General features: G+C 50.2%; 1 protein-coding gene across 2 annotated transcripts in view; it reads left to right on the forward strand.

Annotated features, from left to right (window-relative positions):
- The window catches only part of FGD2 (FYVE, RhoGEF and PH domain containing 2), a 43,755-nt gene that overhangs the window by 2,534 nt on the left and 17,425 nt on the right, over positions 1 to 23,796 (forward strand). Inside the window, exons 3-7 of one of the 2 annotated variants that reach the window (XM_045012388.1) lie at positions 4,249 to 4,550; positions 11,439 to 11,808; positions 13,413 to 13,493; positions 17,336 to 17,484; positions 22,296 to 22,452. In XM_045012388.1, the coding sequence (XP_044868323.1) occupies positions 4,486 to 4,550; positions 11,439 to 11,808; positions 13,413 to 13,493; positions 17,336 to 17,484; positions 22,296 to 22,452 (822 nt within the window). In that variant the 5' untranslated portion in view covers positions 4,249 to 4,485. The remainder of the gene's footprint in view (positions 1 to 4,248; positions 4,551 to 11,438; positions 11,809 to 13,412; positions 13,494 to 17,335; positions 17,485 to 22,295; positions 22,453 to 23,796) is intronic. The other variant, XM_045012389.1, reaches the window with a different exon arrangement.

Raw genomic sequence — 23,796 nt, forward strand, 5'->3', positions numbered from 1 at the left:
GGGCTCAGGGACTCGTGCAGACCCTGGCTGGGGTCGGGGCTTGGAAAGGAAACGGGCTTCACCCCCTGGCCATCTTGCTGCTGGCACAGATGAGCCAGCCCCCTCCCCCCCCCTCCGAGATCTGTTGGTGGCCCCTGTGCCCCATCCAGGCAAGATGCCGAAGTAAATGGAGTCCAGGCTGCTGCATGGCACACACTGCCCCATCCCCTGTGGATTCAGAGACTGGCAGGGGCAGGCTGGTTCTGGACCCAACCCCCAGAACCTCCAGGTTTGAATAAACTGGGGTCCTGCTCCAGCCCTGCTGTGTGGGGCATAAGGGCACCACCCCGTGGCCAGCGGGGGGAAGTGCCCTCTCTTCATCTGGCAACTCTAGTGCCCTCCCATATCATGTCCCCACCGGTATGTTATTGTATGTCCTTCCGTAACCTTTACCCACTGCCTTGTTATTGGGAGGAGAGGTTGCCTTTATATCAAATATGTATATATCTGGACTGAGGTTGAGCTGGCAATAGAAGACAGACTTGTGGAAAGTCTCTGGGTAAGGATAACAGGGGTAAAAAACAAGGGTGATGTCATGGTAGGGGTCTACTACAGACCATCTACCCAGGAAGAAGAGGTGAATGAGGCTTTTTTAAACAACTAACAAAATCATCCAAAACACAGGACTTGGTGGTGATGGGGGACTGCAACTACCCAGACATCTGTTGGGAAAATAACACAGCAGGGCACAGATTATCCAGCAAGTTCTTGGAATGTATTGGAGACAATTTTTTATTTCTGAAGGTGGAGAAAGCTACTAGGGGAAGAGGCTCTTCTAGATTTGATTTTGACAAATAGGGAAGAACTGGTTGAGAATCTGAAAGTGGAAGACAGCTTGCATGAGAGTGATCATGAAATGAGAGAGTTCTTGATTCTAACAAATGATAGGAGGGAAAATAGCACAATAAAGATAATGGATTTCAAGAAGGCCGACTTTTGCAAACTCAGGGAGTTGGTAGGTGAGATCCCATGGGAAGCAAATCTAAAGGGAAAAACAGTTCAAGAGCATTGGCAGTTTTTCAAAGAGAAGTTATTAAGGGCATAAGAGCAGAAAATGTGGAAATGGCAGAAGTGCTAAACGACTTCTTTGTTTCAGTTTTCACCAAAAAGTTTTGTAGTAATTGGACGTCTAACATAGTGAATGCCAGTGAAAATGAGGTCAGATCAGAGGCTAAAATAGGGAAAGAACAAGTTAAAAACTACTTAGACACGTGATATGTCTTCAGGTTGCCAGGACCTAATGAAATACATCCTAGAATACTCAAGGAGCTGACTGAGGAGATATCTGAGCCATTAGCGATTATCTTCAAAAAGTCATGGAAGGCGGGAGAGATTCGAGAAGAATGGAAAATGGCAAATATAGCGCCTAGCTATAAAAAGGGGAATAGGGACAACCCGGGGAATTACAGACCAGTCAGCTTAACTTCAGTACCCAGAAAGATAATGGAGCAAATAATCAAGCAAGCAATTTGCAAACACTTAGAAGATAATAAGGTGATAAATAACAGTCAGCATGGATTTGTCAAGAACAAATCATGTCAAACCAATCTAATAGCTTTATCTGACAGGGTAACAAGCCTTGTAGATGGGGGGAAGCAGTAGATGTGGTCTGTCTTGACCTTAGTAAGGCTTTTGATACTGTCTCACATGCCCACCTCATAAACAAACTAGGGAAATACAATCTAGATGGAGCTACAAGGTGGGTGCGTAGTTATCAGTGGTTGACAGTCATGCTGGAAGGGCATAATGAGTGGGGTCCCGTAGGGATCAGTTCTGGGTCCAGTTCTGTTCAAAATCTTCATCAATGATTTAGATAATGGCATAGAGAGTACACATATGAAGTTGCAGACGATACCAAACTGGGAGGGTTGCAAGTGCTTTGGAGGACAGGATTAAAACTCAAAATGATCTGGACAAACTGAAGAAATGGTCTGAAGAAAGTAAGATGAAATTCAATAAGGACAAATGCAAAGTACTCCACTTAGGAAGGAACAATCAGTTGCACACATACAAAATGGGAAATGACTGCCTAGGGAGGAGTACTGCGGAAAGGGATCTAAAGATCATAGTGGATCATAAGCTAAATGTGAGTCAACAGTGTGACAGTGTTGCAAAAAAAGCAAAAATCATTCTGGCATGTATTAGCAGGAGTGTTGTAAGCAAGACACAAGAAGTAATTCTTCTACTCTACTCTACACTGATAAGGCCTCAACTGGAGTATTGAGTCCAGTTCTGAGTGCCACATTTTAGGAAAGATGTGGACAAATTGGAGAAAGTCCAGAGACGAGCAACAAAAATGATTGAAGGTCTAGAACAGTGGCTCTCAACCTTTCCAGACTACTGTACCCCTTTCAGGAGTCTGATTTTGTCTTGCGTACCCCCCCCAAGTTTCATCTCACTTAAAAACTACTCGCTTACAAAATCACACACAGAAATACAAAAATGTCACAGCACGCTATTACTGAAAAATTGCCGACTTTCTCATTTTTACCATATAATTATAAAATAAATCAATTGGAATATAAATATTGTATTTACATTTCAGTGTATAGTACATAGAGCAGTATAAGCAAGTCATTGTCTGAATGAAATTTTAGTCTGCACTGACTTTTAGTGCTTTTTATGTAGCCTGTTATAAAACTAGGCAACTATCTAGATGAGTTGATGTACCCCTGGAAGACCTCTGTGTACCCCCAGGGGTACATGTACCCCTGGTTGTGAACCACTGGGCTAGAAAACATGATCTATGAGGAAAGTTTGAAAAAACTGGATTTGTTTAGTCTGGAGAAGAGAAAACCGAGGGGAGACACGACAGGTTTCAAGTACATAAAAGGTTGTTACAGTGAGGAGAGAGAAATTTGTTCTTGTTAACTTCTGAGGATAGGACAAGAAGCAATTACCTTAAATTGCACCAAGGGAGATTTAGGTTGGACACTGGGAAAAACTTTCTAACTGGCAGGATACTTAAGCACTGGAATAAATTGCCTAGGGCACTGGTTCTCAAACTTTCATACTGGTGATCCCTTTCACATAGCAAGCCTCTGAGTGCAACCCGCCCTCCCTATACATTAAAAACACTTTTTTTATATATTTAACACCATTATAAATGCTGGAGGCAAAGCGGGCTTTAGAGTAGAGGCTGACAGCTCGTGACCCCCCATGTAATAACCTTGCGACCCCCTGAGGGGTCCCGACCCCTAGTTTGAGAACCCCTGGCCTAGGGAGGTTGTGGAATCTCTGTCATTGGAGGTTTTTAAGAGCAGGTTAGACAAACACCTGTTAGGATGGTCTAGGTAATACTTAGTCCTGCCATGAGTGCAGGGGACTGGACTAGAAGACCTCTCAAGGTCCTTTCCAATCCTAGACTTGTATGATTATATATCCTCCCCCATAACATGTGACTGCAGGGTGCATGTGCATGTTATGACAGCACATACATTACAAACTATACATACACAGGTGTGTTATAGGAGAGTCTCTTGTCGCATGCAGACCCCTGGCATATTATTGCTGGGTTTCTCATAACACATACTCATGCTTCTCTCATAATGTGCACGCAGTGGGATGTTATAGGGTCTCTCTATAGCCATGCACACAGTGCTAAGTAGCCATTGTAGGGCATTTGATAACATGTACATTCAAAGCAGCAAAGAGTCCTGTGGCACATATTATAGACTAACACGTATTGGAGCATGAGCTTTCATGGGTGAATACCCACTTCATCGTGAACACCCACAAAAGCTCATGCTCCAATACATCTGTTAGTCTATAAGGTGCCACAGGACTCTTTGCTGCTTTTACAGATCCAGACTAACATGGCTACCCCTCTGATACATGTACATTCAAGTGTTTTATGACAGGGTCTCCCAGAGCATTCACACAGTAGCTTGTTACTGTAGGATCTTCCACTGCCATGCACACACTGGCATATTATCATTGGGTCTCTGATGCACGTACTAGCATGTTTTTTGGAGCCTGTCACACCAGGGGCAAACTGGTTTATTACTGTATGTTCCCTTACAGATTTGCACACACTGGCTTGGCACTGCAGGGTCTACTTTACTTCATTAAGGTCACCCATCCAGCTGGTTTAATTTAGATGTACATTGAAGTCATGTCTGCACTGGATCTATTTCAGTGCACAGTAGTTTTCACACAGTTTCTCCCTGCTGCAGCCTGCATTACTTCCTCTTTACTTTTCCTTTTGAGGCCAACCCATATAATATTTGCAAGAGGCTCTCACTCCCTGGACAACAAGAAGAACTTCAGGTTGTCTTCACTTCTCACAAATCTCCCCAGCCAAGTACATTTGCATATCCCGGAAACATCTAAAGACAGAAAGAGAGAGAGGGGCACAGAAGACGTATCTGAGAACTGTCTTGTCTCTCTGCAGCTCTTTCCTACCTGGCTTACTGGGACCAATCCTGAGTCACAAGAGCCAGCCTGATGGAGGGGGAACGAGGCAATCGAATGACTGTGTTTAATCTCGTGGCTGTGTTTGAGGATCCCAGGTAAGGAGAAAGTTTCCTGACTGCTAAAGGAACTGGATAAATTCATGGTGGTTAAGTCCATAAATGGCTATTAGGCAGGATGGGTAAGAATGGTGTCCCTAGCCTCTGTTTGTCAGGGGATGGAGATGGATGGCAGGAGAGAGATCATTTGATCATTGCCTGTTAGGTTCACTCCCTCGGGGGCACCTGGCATTGGTCACTGTTGGTAGACAGGATACTGGTCTAGATGGACCTTTGGTCTGACCCGGTACGGCCGTTCTTATGTATGTTCTTATGTTAAGTGCAAATCAGGACTCAGCAAGCAGGAGATGGATGGAGACAGGTTCAAGGAGAACGGGGGCTGAAGGGAAGTCTGTGAATTTGCTGATCAATTTGCCCCACTCTCCCTCTCCCCACAGTGAGTTCTGGGTATATTCTGCTCTGCACAGGACCTTCAGGGTTACCCTGATTTATTATTGCTCATTTAATATCTATTTTAGTGCTGGTGCCAGATTTGCAACCCCACAATGCTGCAGCTTCACAAAAGTTCTCCGTTCAGTCACGGAAGGGCCAGGGCAATGCAGTGCCTGTTTTCCCCAAAATGTCCTGCCAACATGCCTCCACCATGCCCTTGAGAGACCAGGCCAGTGGCTCAGAGGGAGTTCAGCAATTGTGGCTTTTAGTCCGCAGCCTCTCCACTGAGACAGCCAGTATAGGAACTAATAGTCATGACAGGAGCTAATTGTCATTCGATGCGGACACTTGGCCACTCAGAACTTTACTAAGACCATAGTCCAGTTTGTTATTTGCAGTGATCTGATTCCCAGGTATGTTTGCACATGTGCCTAAGAAACCTACGCCGAGAAAGGGAACAGAATATATTCAGTTAGACGAGAGATTATGTTCATTTTTTGATACCCTATCAGTTTGCAACACTGCCTGGTAAAATAGTGTGACAGTTCAGAATATTTGGAAGACAGAAAGGTAGTGCAGTCCAATGGATAGTGCACTGAACAAGAAGTCAGGAGACCTCTTGCTTTGCCTCCAATTCATTGTATGGCTTTGGGCAAGTCATCTCCTCTCCTTGTGCCTCAGTTTTGCCATCTTTTAAATGGGGATATTGATACTTGCCCTTTTCTATAAAATGCTTTGAGATCCGTGGATGAAAAAGTCTCTATAAGAGTTAACAATGAAAATGGTGATTAATATGTATTACTGTAATGCAGGGGTCAGCAACCTTTCAGAAGTGGTGTGCTGAGTCTTCATTTATTCACTCTGATTTAAGGTTTCATGTGCCAGTCATACATTTTAATGTTTTTAGAAGGTCTCTTTCTGTAAGTCTATAATATATAACTAAACTATTGTTGTATGTAAAGTAAATAAGGTTTTTTAAATGTTTAAGAAGCTTCATTTAAAATTAAATTAAAATGCAGAGCCCCCTGGACTTGTGGCCAGGACCCAGGCAGTGTGAGTGCCACTGAAAATCAGCTCGCGTGCCGCCTTTGGCACCTGTGCCATAGGTTGCCTACCCCTGCTGTAATGCCTAGGAGCCCCAGTCATGAACCAGGACCCCATTGTGTTAGATGCTGTACAGACACTGAACAAAAAGGTTTTGCAGCTCACTCACATATCACGGTTCAGTGTCCTTGAACTCGGTTTCACTACAGATCAGTCAGAATATAATGGCAGAGGAGAATCTTTTGCCCAGGTACAGCCGTTGAATGGTTTCAATTATCTTGTTGAGATAGGTTTGCAGTTTTCTGAACTGATTCATTTCCCTGTGTTGACTTACTGTGATCTCTGTGGCTTTATGCCAGCAGTGACATAAGTAGGTGTAGAGAATAGTTTGGTACTTAGCACAGTTCATGCCTGGTTTTGTATTTTTCTATTTATTTTAGAGTTTTATCCTGTTGCCCATCACCATAGTATCTGGGAACCTTCCAGGTAAAAACAGTAACAACAGCCAAATACCTAATGGATTTCATGGAGGCTGGCACAGTTCCTATTTCAAGGTCAAAACTCTGCTTGGGGTTAGAGTTTTTTAGATTAAATTTCTCTCTTTGCTTGGCAGGAATGTAGAAATAGAAGGAGGCATCAGGGTTGGAGGTTAGAGGTAGTAGGGGCTGTCAAGGGCTGTGAGTACCATTCTGATGGCGGAAAGACTCTTTCAAAGAGGAAAGTTTTTCCAGCTTCCTAAAGAAAGTTAGATTCCAGATTCACCCAGTGTGCTCAGGAAGTTTGTTCTACAGCAAGATCCCCTCAAATGACAGTGCTTTGTCTCCAGCTCTCACATGCTTTGTCCTGAGCGTTGTGATCTGCATGATCTCGGCCACGTGCAGCTGTTCCTGAGATCCAGATTTGGTCTGTGATGTAGCTGGGGCTTGATCACTTTCATCAGATTTGCTGCAGTGGCAAATTTTTGTTGCTCTCCAGCTATGCTTTGTAAGAGGAAATAAAAGTGGGGTTTGCGGTTTGCTTGGAAGATGGGGAAGCTGGAAATGAAATGTAAATGCCAATTGTGGAACAGAGAAAAGAGTTTAGCCTGGATCAGCACAACTGAGACTGCACACAGAAATGGAGAAGTTTCCCACCGGTGCACAATACTAGGTGTACAAATGTTCTCTAGAGTAAAGGTCTGAAGGAAGGACCCTCAGAAGACCCAGCAGCTTTAGAGAGAAAGGGAGGCATGCTCCTGATGTCCCCTTGTGAAGGCATTGTGTATGCATGTGTGAAGCGTATGCATAAGGGGTTGTCATGAAAGCATGTGCATGTATGGGGTTGTGTACATGGTTATGTTTGCATATGCAAAAGTGTGTGCATATATGAGTATGTGCATTAGGCTGTGTGTACAAGGATGTGCATGCATGAGGATGTGTTTCTAAGTGGGCTGTTTGCCCCCCCACACACATTAGGGATGTGTGCACATGGGAGGGTGTGTGTGCATTCTTGCATACACACCTAAAAAGGTGCACGCCCTGCTGGCATGAAGAGAGTATGTGGATGAAGATGTGTGCTTGTGGGAGATGTGTGCACACACAGGAGGTGCATTGGCAATGAGCGAGTTACAAGAACTTATATAACTGGGAGGAGGAAGGATGGTCTACAGGGAGGGATGTGAGTGGGTCCTGGCCTGCTGGAGGGTGTATCTGGGCTAGGGTGACCAGATGAGAGGGAGAAAATATCGGGACACATGGCGGGGGTGGGTTGTGCTGGCGGAGCAAGAAAAAAAAAGGCGAGTGCTGCCGGTGAAGAAAAAAAACAAGGCAAGTGCTGCCGGTGGAGCAGCGAGGGGAAAAAAAATTAAAAAGGCAAGTGCTGCTGGTGGAACGAAATATCAGGACAAATTGTGTCCTGACCAAAGATTGGTCGGGATGTGGGACAAACACCTAAATATCGGGACAGTCCCAATTTTATCGGGACGTCTGGTCACCCTAATCTGGGCCTACAATCATAGAATCGTAGGACTGGAAGGGACCTCAAGAGGTCTTCTAGTCCAGTCCCCTGCAATCATGGCAGGACTAAGTATCATCTAGACCATCCCTAACAGGTGTTTGTCTAAGATGCTCTTAAAAATCCCCAATGATGGAGATTCCACAATTTCCCTGGGCAATTTGTTCCAGTGCCTAACCACCCTGACAGTTAGGAAGTTTTTCCCAATGTCCAACCTAAACCGCCCTTGCTGCAAGTTACACCCATTGCTTCTTGTCCTATCCTCGAGGCCTAATCAGCGTGGAGTAGAGCAGGAAGAATTCCTTCTTGTGTCTTGCTTACAACACTCCTGCTAATACATCCCAGAACGATGTTTGCTTTTTTTGCTACAGTGTCACACTGTTGACTCATATAATATTTAGCTTGTGGTCCACTCTAACCCCCAGATCCCTTTCCGCAGCACTCCTCTCTTGGTAGTCATTTCCCATTTTGTATGTGTGCAACTGATTGTTCCTTCCTAAGTGGAGAACTTTTCATTTGTCCGTATTGAATTTCATCTTATTTATTTCAGACCATTTCTCCAGTTTTTCCAGATCATTTTGAATTTTCATCCTATCCTCCAAAGCCACCTCTCCCAGCTTGGTATTGGCCACAAACTGTATAAGTGAACCACACTCCGGGTTCATGTGTCTGACGAAGTGGGTATTCACCCACAAAAGCTCATGCTCCAATACATCTGTTAGTCTATAAAGTGCCACAGGACTCTTTGTTGCTTTTTACACTCCGGGGAAACCTTTCCATTGCTGCTCTGCCCTCTGGGTCCCGCTGGGGAAGGGTCAGGATGCCCTAGATGCAGGCCAAAGCTCCCCATGCCCTGGGCATGTGATGAACCAACAGCCAGGTCTCATGCCCTCCCTGGCCTGTACTGCCCACATTTTTGGGCTGCAGTTGTCATCTCTGCGTCCCCTGGCAGCAGGGCCGCCCAGAGGGGTGGGCAAGTGGGGCAGTTTGCCCCTGGGCCCCACAGGGGCCCTCACGAGAATTCTCTGGCTCTGGCCCCGCCTTCCCCCAACCCTCGGCGCCTACAGGAGTGGCCCTGGACAGAGCTAAAGTGGCCTGGCTTGGGCAGGGCCTGAGCTCCGCCCCGCTCAGAGCCACATGGTAAGGGGGCGGGGCTGTGAGCTCAGGTCCCGACAGAGCCAGGCCGCTGCAGCGCTGTCTGGGGGCCAGGGCAGCTCCTGGATGTGGCGCGCTGAGGCTCTGGTCGAGGGGGGAAGCGGGGGTAAGCAGCATGGCAGGGGGCTGGCGGGGTTGGATAAGGGGCAGGGAGTCCCAGGGACAGGCAGGGGGCAGAGGTTCTGGGGGGCCGGTCAGGGGATGGGGAAGGGGGGGTTGGATTGTGGGCATTCCGGGGGTCTGTCAGGACTCGGCGGGGGAGGGTGGATAGGGGTCGGGGCAGTCAGGGGACAGGGAACGGGGGAGTTGATGGGGGGTGGGGTCCCGGGGTGGTGGTTGGGGAGGTGGTCTCAGGGGGGCGGTGAGGGGCCAAGGAGCAGGATGGGTCGGGGATTCTGAGGGGGGCAGGAAGTGGATGGGGGTCAGATAGGGGGCAGGGCCAGGCTGTTTGGGGAGGCACAGCCTTCCCTACCCTAAAGCTCATTCAGCAGTTTGAGGCTTGCAGACAGCTATTTAACACAAAGAGCCAAGCTGTTATCTTTTCCATGGGGGGGGGGGGCGGGACCACATGAGAAGAGCAATATCCTACACCACCTACCTCCTTCCCAACCCTACCAAGGGAGACCCCCCCGCCTTCCCTGCATTCCCCGAGGCTCCAGAGGGGTTAATTCAGTGGCTCTCAAACTTTTATACTGGTGACCCCTTTCACATAGCAAACCTCTGAGTGTGACCACCCCCTTATACATTAAAAACACTTTTAAAATATATTTAACACTATTATAAATGCTGGAGGCAAAGCGGGGTTTGAGGTGGAGGCTGACCGCTCACGACCCCCAATAATAACCTCATGACCCCCTGAGGAGTCCCGATCCCCAGTTTGAGAACCCCTCGGTTAATTTAATTTTAGCACCCTGTGTCCATTCACATGCATGTGCTATTTTGAGCATTTCAGTTTTCACAACATAGGCTCATCCCAGATTCTGGAACAAGCTCAAATGCTCAGTTCGTGGAGTATGTACATAAGCTATACTAAAGACAAACCCACAGTAACTGTCTCCAGTTTGTGAGGGACCCCCTGGAGCCAGTCTCTAGGAAACAGATACATTCATGGAGGTTAAGTCCATTAATGGCTGTTAGCCAGGATGGGTAAGAAATGGTGTCCCTAGTCTCTGTTTGTCAGTGGGTGGAGATGGATAGCAGGAGAGAGATCACTTGATCATTACCTGTTACATTCCCTCCCTTTGGGGCACTTGGCATTGGCCACTGTCGGTAGACAAGATACTGGGCTGGATGGACCTTTGGTTTGACCCAGTATGGCTGTTCTTATGTTCTGAGCTAAATGAACCCAAAGTTATGGAGACAGATATAAGTCAAGGAAGCCAGCAGAGTATCAGAAACCTGGAAAAATCTCTGACTGGATGGGCTCAGGCATTTGGTCACAAGCTGAGGTGGTTCAAAAGTTTTGGATTTTTTTTTAAGCAGAATTTTTTTATTATTTCTTTAAACAATCAAACACAGCAAGCAGCCAATATTTGGCCACATGCTTCTGAAACCCCAAACCATGTTCAGGTTTTGGCAGGCTAATTTCAGCTTTTCAATTAAAAAAAACACAACACATTTTGAAGGAAAGCAGACACTGTCCGTGATTTTTTTCTGCTTTTTAAAAAAACCCTAGTTTTCGATCCAAAAAAAGTTTTGACGGAAAATATTTGTCCAACCCTTTTTAATGAGCTTTAGTGCCTTTTAGCACTAGCTGATCCTGAGAACCAGTGATACCTTGTAAAGGTGACTTGAAAAGAAGTTTTCTCAAAACTGGGTTTGTGCCGAGATGCGGAAGGTTTTTAAATATTTATTTTTCCCAGAGCTGCCCGGGGGCGGGGGAAGGGGGGGCAAGTGGGGCAATTTGGCATGGGTCCCGCAGGGGCCCCCATGAGAATATAGTTTTCTATAGTATTGCAACTTTTTTTTATGGAAGGGGCCCCTGAAATTGCTTTGCCCCAGGCCCCCTGAATCCTCTGGGCGGCCCTGCCTGGCAGAGCAGACATGACAGGTGCCCTGCACCAGTCAGCGACCCCTTTGGCCCCTGCCCCATGTAGGTGAGATCACTGGTGGCTGCAGCGGTTCACAGACAAGGAGGGGTTGCTGAGCCAGGTGGAAGGGGGTCACAGGTAGGTAGGCAGAGGTTGTGGGGAGTGGGATGGGATCTGGCCTGTATTACTTTGCATTGGGCTGCACAGGGCGTCGAGGCTGGCACTGGACCATAACCAGAGGAATAAGAATGCTGTGCTGTTTCCATGATCCTAGGGCAGAAAAACCCTGCCGGAGTCCCTTCAAGGAATCGAGACAGCCCCCGACCAAAACCAAGCCAGCAGTACCGAACTCCACGGCATCCGCGTTGCTCCCACCCACAGCAGGCAGGGAAGCTCCGAGCAAGGCCAGAGGGGACAGAGCAGAGCCGGAGAATCAGCATGAGGGGCACCAGCCTCCCCTGAGGGCAATCCAGCCGCCCCAGTGTCAGGAGCCGGAGGAGATCCCGCCACAGGGCCGGAGAGGGCTCACTGTCAAGTGTCTCAGTTCCTTCAAGAGCAAAATCAACAGCAGCAGCTGGCGGAGTCAGCAGCCAGTGGATTCCCAGCCAGGCAGCGAGTTAAGCCCAGGAGGCAGCAGGAACCAGGTCATTCAATGCCTCTTTCCCCGGGGGGGTATTTAAATGCTGGAGGGTAACTGAGGGGATACACTATTAGCCCCCAGTACTGATGGTTATTGTTCATAGGGGGCCATTGGTGCACATGGCGCCGATTCCAAACAGAATAGCATTGAAGCTACAAGTCATAGCTTGGTAATGAACTGCTGTGAAGCACTGAAGCCTGAGGCTCAGCCCAGGGTGTGTGGTTAGAGCAGAGACCTCGGAGAGGCAGAACAGTAGGTTTCGAATCCCAGCTCTGCCACTGACTCTCTGTATGACCTGGGGCAAGTCACCTCACCTCTCTGTGTCCCAGTTTCCTCCCCAGGAAGGCTGAGCTTTTCAAAAATCCAGACAGAGGCTACTCTGAGAAGTGGCCAGATTTTCAAATGTACTGAACGATCGCTGGCTCCTGGGGAGCTCTGCGGCAGCTTAAATGGGGAGAATACTTTATCCACTGCATCGAAGGGAGCTGTGAGTCTTAATTCTTGGTGAGGGCTTGTACAGTGCGGGAAGCTCTTGGTTGACTGGTGCTGCAAAAAAGCAAAGTCTTATTAACCCTGGGTATAAGACAGTAATACTCTGCGGGCCCAATGTAAATCAACCTAGTTCTATTGACTTCTATGGTGCTACGGTGCTTTTCACCAGCTGAAGATCTGGTCCTGCATTTCTATAGTTATTCCCATCTAGATATCAACGCACTTTACAGACCACAGTGAGTTAACCCTTAGAGCACCTCCCCCCCGCAGCTTGATATCATTATCCCTATTTTACTAAGGAGGAAACTGAGGCACAGATCTCTTGATTCCCAGCCCGAGCATGCTTTCTCCATCTGCCCTGGGGCAGCTTCTGTAAACGAATACAGGCACATGGATCTTGTATGAGCGGAGGCACTTTTGCTTCATGCGTTTGTTAAGATCCCTCCACGTTCCGCTCAGCTGATAATGAGGTCAGCCTAGTGCCTGGAGTAATGGTATGAAAACCACTGTGTAAAACAGCTGTCCCTGGGAGGGAGATAAATCAGAATGGAAGCCTGCTAACGTGGCCCTGAGCATGGCAGGATGCAGAGAGACCTGGTCCCTGAACTTCAAAGCTATTTAGATGTCTAATTCCCATTGAAATCAGCCATCTGCTCTTACTAAAAAGACCACAAACTCTTTAATATCCATGGAGAGCAGGCAGGATGCTGCTTTTTAAAGTTTTAGCCAAAAGACCTTTCCCCCCTGAAAATGAAGTGGAAAGGGGTCCCAGCTTGTCTCCCCAAGAGCGCTGAGTCAGCCCAGCTGGCATTTGGACTTGTCTGCAGGGAGCCCAAGGGTAGATGCTTAGACCCCTTAGCCACACGACACCAGTTCCTCTCCTCTTCTCTCTCTGATGTGTTAATGAATAATAGGACTGCCCTGATTTCATGCCACATATATGGCCTATGGAATGCCAAGGGGAATTGCCTTAGACCCATTGGGACAAATTCATCCCTAAGCTGATCTGGACAAACGCCACTGACTTACACCCAGGCTGGCTTTGGCCCTCTGTCAGGTCGCCCATTGTTCCTACCTGCCTGACCAAACCCATTTTTCCCTCTGCCGTACACGCAGGATCCCGAAGAAAAGAAAATTGCATTGGAGCTGTTGGAAACAGAGCAAGCCTACGTCAATCGACTTCACCTTCTGGACCAGGTCAGGAAGTAGCAGCCGGTCTCTGATGCCATCTGACCCAAACAGTTCAGTACAGGGCTGGAGAGTAAGAACCCAGTGGCCTAGGGCAGTGGTTTTCAAACTTTCTTTCTGGCGACCCAGTTGAAGAAAATTGTTGATGCCCGCGACCCAACGGGGCTGGGGATGAGGGGGTTGGGGTGTGGGAGGGGATCAGGGCTGGAGCAGAGGGTTGGGGTACAGGGGTGAGGGCTACGGGGTGGGGCTGGAGATGAGGGGTTTGGGTTTGGGGGGGCTCAGGACTGGGGCAGAGGGTTGGGGCGCGGGAGGGGGGCAGGGCTCTGGGCTGGGGCCGGGGATGAGGGGTTTGGGGTGTGGAAGAGGCTCAGGGCTGGGGCAGAGGGTTGGGATCTGGGGGTGAGGGCTGTGGGGTGGAGCTGGGGATGAGGAGTTTGGGATGCAGGCAGGGGCTCTGGGTTTGGGCTGGGGCAGGGATTGGGTTGTAGGAGGGGGTCAGGGTTCTGGACTTGGGGTGCAGGCTCTGGGGTGGGGTCGGGGATGAGGGGTTTGGGGTGCAGGAAGGTGCTCCGGGTTTGGGGGGATTCAGGGCTGGGGCAGGGGATTGGGGTGTGGGGTTGGGGTACAGGCTTGCCTCGGGCAGCTCCCGGTCAGTGGCACAGCGGGGGTGCTAAGGCAGGCTTCCCATCTGTCCTGGCACTGCAGACTGCGCTGCACCCTGGAAGCGGCCAGCAGCAGGTCTGGCTCCTAGGCAGAGGTGCGCAAGTGGCTCCGCGCAGCTCTCGCCCGCAGGCACCACCCACCCCGTGCTTCCATTGGCTGTGGTTCCCGGCCAATGGGAGTGCGCAGCTGGTGCTCGGGGCAGGGGTAGCGCGCAGAGCCCTGTGGCCCCCCTGCCTATGAGCCAGACCTGCTGCTGGCCGCTTCTGGGGTGCAGTGCGGTATCAGAACAGGTAGGGACTAGCCTGCCTCAGCCAGGCAGCACCGCCGATGGGACTTTTAACGGCCCGGTCAGCGCTGCTGACCAGTGCCGCTGTGATCCAGTGCCTTCCATTCCGTGACCCAGTACTGGGTCGCGACCCACAGTTTGAAAACCACTGACCTAGAGGCCACTTGCCTTAACAGTAAGGCACAAAGATCTGATGGGACTATCTGTTACACACCTAACGCCTGTGACCCTATTCCTTGAACACACCTCTTCATCTCAGTTTGTCACCCCAGGCTGAGCAAGTTGTCTCTGCACCCCAGGCTGAGCAACCAAAAGGAATCTACTACACCCCAGGCCCAGAGCAGTCACTTTATGGATGCCTGGGTGTGTACGGGGATAGGATCACAGAAATGCAGAGCTAGAAGGGACCTCGAGATATCATCTAGTACCGCTCCCTAAACTGGGAGCGGTGCTGAGGGAGGACCACGTAAACCTAGAGCATCCCTGACAGGGGTTTGTCCAACCTGTTCTTAAAAACCACCAACGATGGGGATTCCACAACCTCCCTTGGAAGCCTGTTCCTGAGCATAACTATCCTGATCGTTAGAAAGTTTTTCCTAATATCCAACCTAAATCTCCCTTGCTGCAGATGAAGCCCATTACAACTGAACCCCATCCTCTTTCTAACAGCCCTTCACATATTTGAAGACGGTTACCAGACCGCCCCCGACCCCCTCCGCCGTGTTTTGTTCTCAAAACTAAACATAGCCCCCTTTGTTCCAAACCATTCACTGCTGTCACCCCTGGAACATGCTACCTTGCCCCAAGAACATCTCTGCTCCTAGGCCAGCTCATCTGATTACCTCCTAAAGGAGCACAGCTCCTTCGCTCATTAGGGAAACGCCTATGCTGCTGACCTATATTCAGTGATGAGCTGCCAAAATATTAACAACCGGTTCCCTTCTCCTCACCTCACGAGGGGGTCGTGCCCCCCCGTGGGGGTCATGCCCCATCCAACCCCCCCATGTTTTTGGACACCCCCCCCAGGACCCATCCCCCCCATTCCCTGTCCCCTAACTGCCCTTTGCAGCCCCATCCAACCCCTCCTCTCATTCTTGATGGCTCCCCGGGACCCCTGCCCCATCTAACCACCCCTTCTCTCTGTCCCTGAGTGCCCCCACCATCTCATCCAACCCCTGCTCCTTCCTGATTGCCCCCGGGATCCTTGCCCCCATTCAATCCCCCTGTTCCCTGCCCTCTGACCGCCCTGACCCCTATCCACCCCTCCAGGGCCGGATCCACATCCACGGGGCCCGACTCCCTGGGCTGGTCCGGAGCCGCAGCCACAGCCGCAGCCGCGGGGCCCGACTCCCCGGGCCGGGCCGGCACTGGGGCCGGAGCCGCATCCACGGGGTCCGACTCCCCGGGCCGGCCCGGCACCGGGGCCGGAGCCGCGGGGCCCGACTCCCCGGGCCGGGCCGGCACTGGGGCCGGAGCCGCATCCACGGGGTCCGACTCCCCGGGCTGGGCCGGGCCGGGCCGGGGCCGGAGCCAGAGCCGCAGCCACGGGGCCCGACTCCCGGAGCCGCGCCGGCACCGGGGCCGGAGCCGCGGGGCCCGACTCCCGGAGCCGCGCCGGCACCGGGGCCGGAGCCGCGGGGCCCGACTCCCGGAGCCGCGCCGGCACCGGGGCCGGAGCCGCGGGGCCCGACTCCCGGAGCCGCGGGGCCCGACTCCCGGAGCCGGGCCGGCACCGGGGCCGGAGCCGCGGGGCCCAACTCCCCGGGCCGGGCCGGCACTGGGGCCGGAGCCTCATCCACGGGGTCCGACTCCCCGGGCAGGCCCGGCACCGGGGCCGGAGCCGCTCAGCCGGCACCGGGGCCGCAGCTGCGGCGCCCGACTCCCCGGGCCGGGCCGGGGCCGGAGTCGGAGCCGCAGCCACGGGGCCCGACTCCCGGAGCCGCGCCAGCACCGGGGCCGGAGCCGCGGGGCCCGACTCCCAGAGCCGGGCCGGCACCGGGGCCGGAGCCGCGGGGCCCGACTCCCGGAGCCGGGCCGGCACCGGGGCTGGAGCCGCGGGGCCCGACTCCCGGAGCCGGGCCGGAGCCGCGGGGCCCGACTCCCCGGGCCGGGCCGGCACCGGGGCCAGAGCCGCGGGGCCCGAGTCTGAGCCGCGCAGCCGGGACCAGCCCAAGCCGGGGGTGCTTGGCTGGGACCGGGCTGGGGCGCTCCGCCAGGGCCAGGGGGAGCCGTCCCACCCCCCCACCCATCCCCGCGCCCGGCTTACCTGCCTGCTGCTTTTTTCAGGCTTCCCGCGAACATTTGATTCGCGGGAAGCAGGGAAAGGGGAGGAGAAGGAGGGCGGAGCATTCAGGGGAGAGGGGGAGGTGAGCTGGGGCCGGGGGCCGGGCGGACAGCTGCCCGAGCCTTTGTTAAATTTAAAAGCTTTTTAGAACCGGTTGTCCTGGAACAACCGGTTCTAAAAAGGCTTCTAAATTGAACAACCGGTTCTTGTGAACCGGTGCGAACCGGCTGGAGCTCACCACTGCCTATATTCATCTCTGCAGTGTATCGCTGATAGCCCCATGCCTCTTTGGTAGCATCGCCCTTCAGGAAGTGCCTTTGTCCCCATTAGTCCCTGAAGCATCCCTGCATTTCTCCCTGGAACACTCCATTACCTCTCAGTCCATTCCTCTCTTCCCAGCCCTTTTGAATCTAGGAACAGCTGTGAGTGTCCTTTCACCCTAGACACTATTCCACCTGGAGCCATATGGTCCCCAGGCTGCTTGCTTGTCTCTAAAGGAGCCTCTGAATTCCCTTCCTCTGTGGAGTGAAGCCTCCCCACTCAGGATGCTGAGGAGCAGCAGAAACGTTCACTGCCCCTTCCTATTACTGTACGGTTGGGAATGTGTCTTTCCAGGTGTTTTTTACAGAGCTGATGAAGGAAGCCAGAAGCGGGAAGAGCATCCCGGAGGATGTGGTGAAAATGATCTTCTCCAACATCTCCTCCATTTACCAGTTCCACGCCCTGTTTTTCCTGCCAGAGCTGCAGAAACGCATGGAGGATTGGTGAGTTGGGGGAGCCAGGATGCCTGGGGTCTATTCCTAGAATGAAGGGGTGGGTGTGGGGAGGGAATTGGGGTTTACGATCAAACCTGAATGCTGAACCCGGTTTCCTCTGCAAGCCAGTGTGCTGGGAAGCACTTTCTCAAGACAATTTGAGCCAGATGCTGATACTCATAAGAACATAAGAATGGCCGTACCGGGTCAGACCAAAGGTCCATCTAGCCCAGTATCTGTCTACCGACAGTGGCCAATGCCAGGTGCCCCAGAGGGAGTGAACCTAACAGGCAATGATCAAGTGATCCCTCTCCTGCCATCCATCTCCATCCTCTGACGAACAGAGGCTAGGGACACCATTCTTACCCATCCTAGCTAATAGCCATTTATGGGCTTAGCCACCATGAATTTATCCAGTTCCCTTTTAAACATTGTTATAGTCCTAGCCTTCACAACCTCCTCAGGTAAGGAGTTCCACAAGTTGACTGTGCGCTGCGTGAAGAAGAACTTCCTTTTATTTGTTTTAAACCTGCTGCCTATTAATTTCATTTGGTGACCCCTAGTTCTTGTACTATGAGAATAAGTAAATAACTTTTCCTTATCCACTTTCTCAACATCACTCATGATTTTATATACCTCTATCATATCCCCCCTTAGTCTTCTCTTTTCCAAGCTGAAGAGTCCTAGCCTCTTTAATCTTTCCTCGTATGGGACCCTCTCCAAACCCCTAATCATTTTAGTTGCCCTTTTCTGAACCTTTTCTAGTGCTAGAATATCTTTTTTGAGGTGAGGAGACCACATCTGTACACAATATTCGAGATGTGGGTGTACCATGGATTTATATAAGGGCAATAATATATTCTCAGTCTTATTCTCTATCCCCTTTTTAATGATTCCTAACATCCTGTTTGCTTTTTTGACCGCCTCTGCACACTGCGTGGACATCTTCAAAGAACTATCCACGACGACTCCAAGATCTTTTTCCTGACTCGTTGTAGCTAAATTAGCCCCCATCATATTGTATGTATAGTTGGGGTTATTTTTTCCAATGTGCATTACTTTACATGTATCCACATTAAATTTAATTTGCCATTTTGTTGCCCAATCACTTAGTTTTGTGAGATCTTTTTGAAGTTCTTCACAATCTGCTTTGGTCTTAACTATCTTGAGTAGTTTAGTATCATCTGCAAACTTTGCCACCTCACTGTTTACCCCTTTCTCCAGATCATTTATGAATAAATTGAATAGGATTGGTCCTAGGACTGACCCTTGGGGAACACCACTAATTACCCCTCTCCATTCTGAGAATTTACCATTAATTCCTACCCTTTGTTCCCTGTCTTTTAACCAGTTCTCAATCCATGAAAGGACCTTCCCTTTTATCCCATGACAGCTTAATTTATGTAAGAGCCTTTGGTGAGGGACCTTGTCAAAGGCTTTCTGGAAATCTAAATACACTATGTCCACTGGATCCCCCTTGTCCACATGTTTGTTGACCCCTTCAAAGAACTCTAATAGATTAGTAAGACACGATTTCCCTTTACAGAAACCATGTTGACTATTGCTCAACAGTTTATGTTTTTCAATGTGTCTGACAATTTTATTCTTAACTATTGTTTTGACTAATTTGCCCGGTACCGACGTTAGACTTACTGGTCTGTAATTGCCGGGATCACCCCTAGAGCCCTTTTTAAATATTGGCATTACGTTAGCTAACTTCCAGTCATTGGGTACCGATGCCGATTTAAAGGACAGGTTACAAACCTTAGATAATAGTTCCGCAACTTCACATTTGAGTTCTTTCAGAACTCTTGGGTGAATGCCATCTGGTCCCGGTGACTTGTTAATGTTGAGTTTATCAATTAATTCCAAAACCTCCTCTAGTGACACTTCAATCTGTGACAGTTCCTCAGATTTGTCACCTACAAAAGCCAGCTCAGGTTTGGGAATCTCCCTAACATCCTTAGCCGTGAAGACTGAAGCAAAGAATCCATTTAGTTTTTCCGCAATGACTTTATCGTCTTTAAGCGCTCCTTTTGTATTTCGATCGTCAAGGGGCCCCACTGTTTGTTTAGCAGGCTTCCTGCTTCTGATGTACTTAAAAAACATTTTGCTATTACCTTTGGAGTTTTTGGCTAGCCGTTCTTCAAACTGCTCTTTGGCTTTTCTTATTACACTCTTGCACTTAAGTTGGCAGTGTTTGTGCTCCTTTCTATTTGCCTCACTAGGATTTGACTTCCACCTTTTAAAGGAAGTCTTTTTATCTCTCACTGCTTCTTTTACATGGTTGTTAAGCCACGGTGGCTCTTTTTTAGTTCTTTTACTGTTTTTCTTAATTTGGGGTATACATTGAAGTTGGGCCTCTATTATGGTGTCTTTAAAAAGGGCCCATGCAACTTGCAGGGATTTCACTTTAGTCACTGTACCTTTTAACTTTTGCCTAACTAACCCCCTCAATTTTGTATAGTTCCCCCTTTTGAAATTAAATGCCACAGTGTTGGGCAGTTGAGGTGTTCTTCCCACCACAGGGATGTTGAATGTTATTGTATTATGGTCACTATTTCCAAGCAGTCCTGCTATAGTTACCTCTTTTTTAGTTCTTTTACTGTTTTTCTTAATTTGGGGTATACATTGAAGTTGGGCCTCTATTATGGTGTCTTTAAAAAGGGCCCATGCAACTTGCAGGGATTTCACTTTAGTCACTGTACCTTTTAACTTTTGTTTAACTAACCCCTCATTTTTTTATAGTTCCCCCTTTTTAAATTAAATGCCACAGTGTTGGGCTGTTGAGGTGTTCTTCCCACCACAGGGATGTTGAATGCTATTGTATTATGGTCACTATTTCCAAGCAGTCATGCTATAGTTACTTCTTGGACCAGCTCCTGCGCTCCACTCAGGATTAAATCTAGAGTTGCCTCTCCCCTTGTGGGTTCCCATACCAGCTGCTCCATGAAGCAGTCATTTAAAGTATCGAGAAATTTTATCTCTGCATTTCGTCCTGAAGTGAAATGTTCCCAGTCAATATGGGGATAATTGAAATCCCCCACTATTATTGGGTTCTTAATTTTGATAGCCTCTCTAATTTCCCTTAGCATTTCATCATCACTTTTACTGTCCTGGTCAGGTGGTCGATAATAGATCCCTAATGTTATATTTTTACTAGAGCATGACATTTCTATCCATAGAGATTCTATGGAACATGTGGATTCGCTTAAGATTTTTACTTCATTTGAATCTACACTTTCTTTCACATATAGTGCCACTCCTCCCCCTGCACGACCTGTTCTGTCCTTCCGATATATTTTGTACCCCGGAATGATTGTGTCCCATTGATTGCTCTCAGTCCACCAGGTTTCTGTGATGCCTATTATATCAATATCCTCCTTTATCACAAGGAACTCTAGTTCACCCATCTTATTATTTAGACTTCTGGCATTTGTGTACAAGCACTTTAAAAACTTGTCCCTGTTTATTAGCCTGCCTTTTTCTGATGTGCCAGATTCTTTTTTATGTGACTGTTTATCATCTGATCTGGCCCTTACATTATCCTCTTCCGTCCTCTGCTCCTGATTATAACCTGGAGATTCTCTATCATCAGACTCTCCCCTCATGCTGAGTGTGACCTTATTTCATTGACTCATGGAGTCAAGTGCTACTCAGTGTGAGTAAGGGAACTGGATTCCTGTCCATTATTATTTTCATTTGCAGGTGCTTGAAGCCCCGCTTGACATTTTGGCCTCCACACACAGTTAGTTAGCAAATCTGATGGGGGTTAATTTTTTTATAATGCTGTAGGAAGTGCCAGATTATTTCCCCAGGGCTGCCAAAATCTCACCGAACATGGACAGTAGCAGTGTCAGCTTTATGTACACACACAGACACACTCTCTCTCTCTCTCAACCCTGCGCTGTATATACAACCCTAGGCATGAGAAGGGTGTTCAGTCTCCATGACCCTTTCACCCTTGGCCTCTCTGCTGAGACTTTTGACACTGAGACACAGGGGGAGTGACTTCCCCAAGACCATACAGTGATCAGTGGCAGAGCTCGGAAGTCACATGACTCCTAGTTCAGGTCCTGTCCAGGGTCAGTTGTGATTGGACTTTAGTACCATGGACACCTGTCCTCTAGAAACGCAACTGATGCCACCAATTCAGCTCCCCAATGCCACTGAATAGTCTTCAGATGATAACACTGAGTGATAACTCACTACCAGCCAAGGCCGGCAATCCAGATGTGGAACACTGTTTCCCATTACCAATTCCCAGAGCTTCCCAGCTCCCCAGACACTGATAACTCAGCAGCTAGATAGAGTGATTAATAATAATAGTTATTATTAAACACCTAGCTCTTAATAGCCTATTTCATTTATAGATCTCAAAGCACTTTACAAAGGAGTGTCAGTATCATTACCCCCATTTTTACACATGGGGAAACCGAGGCACGGAGCGGTGATGTGACTTACCCAAGGTCACCGGTAGGCCAATGGCTGAGTCAATAATAGACCTCTGGTCTCCTGTGTCCCAGTCCTGTGCTTTACCCACTAGGCCGCATTACCTCAGTTTTGGGTTGAGCCAGAACCTCATAGGGTGCTTGGATCTGACACAGAGGGATGAGAGCTGAAGATCCATTGAAACACTGTCTGAAATGTGTAATGACTCTTAATGCAACCCCTCCCCTGAGCCATTCAGCCCCCATCCCTCCTCTGGCCTTTTGCTAAGTCAGTGGCAGGTGAAAAGCCCATTCAGTTTCTCTGGGCAGCTTCCGTGGCTCGTTCTGCTGACCTGGCAGGGGTGCTGATCTCCTGGGTTCTGCCGGCAGGAGCTCCAATCCCAGGATCGGGGATGTCATCCAGAAGCTAGCCCCATTCCTCAAGATGTATGGCGAGTACGTGAAGAACTTCGACAAGGCGGTTGAGCTGATCACCACCTGGTGGGAGAAGTCCCCCCCCTTCCAGGAGCTCATTGTGGACATTCAGGTAACACTCCACTAGATCTGGAAAGAGGCTGAGACCCACCTGGCCTCCTTGGCTTTCATGCTCAGCATGTTTCATGGGGGAGCCCCTTCACCCAAACAGGCTCCTCCAGGCCGGGCTGAGGCGGGTCAGGGTGTGTGCGGGGAGCCCGCACTTCCACTGTGTGGGTGTGTCTCTCTCTCTCTAATTTCGGTTCTTCTTCGAGTGATTGCTCCTATCCATTCCAGTCAGGTGTGCGCGCCGCGCGTGCACGGCTCTTCGGAAGATTTTTACCCTAGCAACTCCGGCGGGCCGGCTGGCGCCCCCTGGAGTGGCGCCGCTATGGCGCCTGTTATATACCCCAGCCGGCCCGTCCGCTCCTCAGTTCCTTCTTACCGCCCGTGACGGCCAGTTGGAACTGTGGAGTGCTCTCTGTCCTCCACTACCCTAGCTCTCGCTACTGTTCTTTGTATATAGTTCGTTTAGTAATTAGTGTAGATAGTTTTTCATAGTTAATTAGTTAGGTTTAGGATAAGGTTAAGGGGGGTATCCCCTCCCTTTCCTCCCCCGGTGCGGGCTCATGCCCAAGGCACCGGGCTTTAAGCCCTGCGCGTCGTGCCAGCGGCCTATGCCAGTTGGGGATCCGCACGACGCCTGCCTCCATTGCCTGGGCGAAGGACATCGAACAGATAAGTGCTCTTTCTGTTCCGCCTTCAAGCCGCGAACTCACAAGGAGCGAGATATTCGCTTGAAACAACTTCTAATGGAGGCGTCGCTCCAGCCCCCGGCACCGCCCGCGCCGGCACCGCGAGCTTCCTCGGTGCAGAGCGCACCGGCGGCACCAAGCCGCTCAGGCACCGCGGCACCACAGCCTAAGCCAGCGGCTTCGAAGACCCGGCACCGCTCGCTCTCGCCTTCAAGAAAACACAAGCTGGCGAAGGCACTTGCTAAGGCCCGCGCTGAGGACTCAGCGAAGACTGTTGCGCCACCTGCGACCCCTGCGGTGGCAGTGCACAAGGTGTGCACCGGGCCTCTGACTCCGGCGCCGCAAGGGCCGTCGAGTCCGGCATCGCCACGCTCCCCGGCACCGACCGTGGTTGAGCCCCGGCTGCCATCAACACCGGAGACTTTCTCCTCGGCGCGCGAGCTAATACGGCTCATAGAGGCACCGAGCCTCCGGCCCCCGGCACCGCCGGTGCGGGCGGTCGTGTCCGCAGGGAAACCGGCCATGATGCTCCGGCCGCCCTCTCCAGAAAGACGGCTCGACCGACGCTCCCGGTCACGTTCCCGGTCCCGCCGCAGATCACCATCCTGTCGATCGCGATCGCGGCACCGCTCGCCATCGCGGTACCGGTCGCCGTCTCGACG

This window comes from Mauremys mutica, chromosome 4 (assembly GCF_020497125.1).
Source record: "Mauremys mutica isolate MM-2020 ecotype Southern chromosome 4, ASM2049712v1, whole genome shotgun sequence".
Classification (NCBI taxonomy): Eukaryota; Metazoa; Chordata; order Testudines; family Geoemydidae; genus Mauremys; species Mauremys mutica.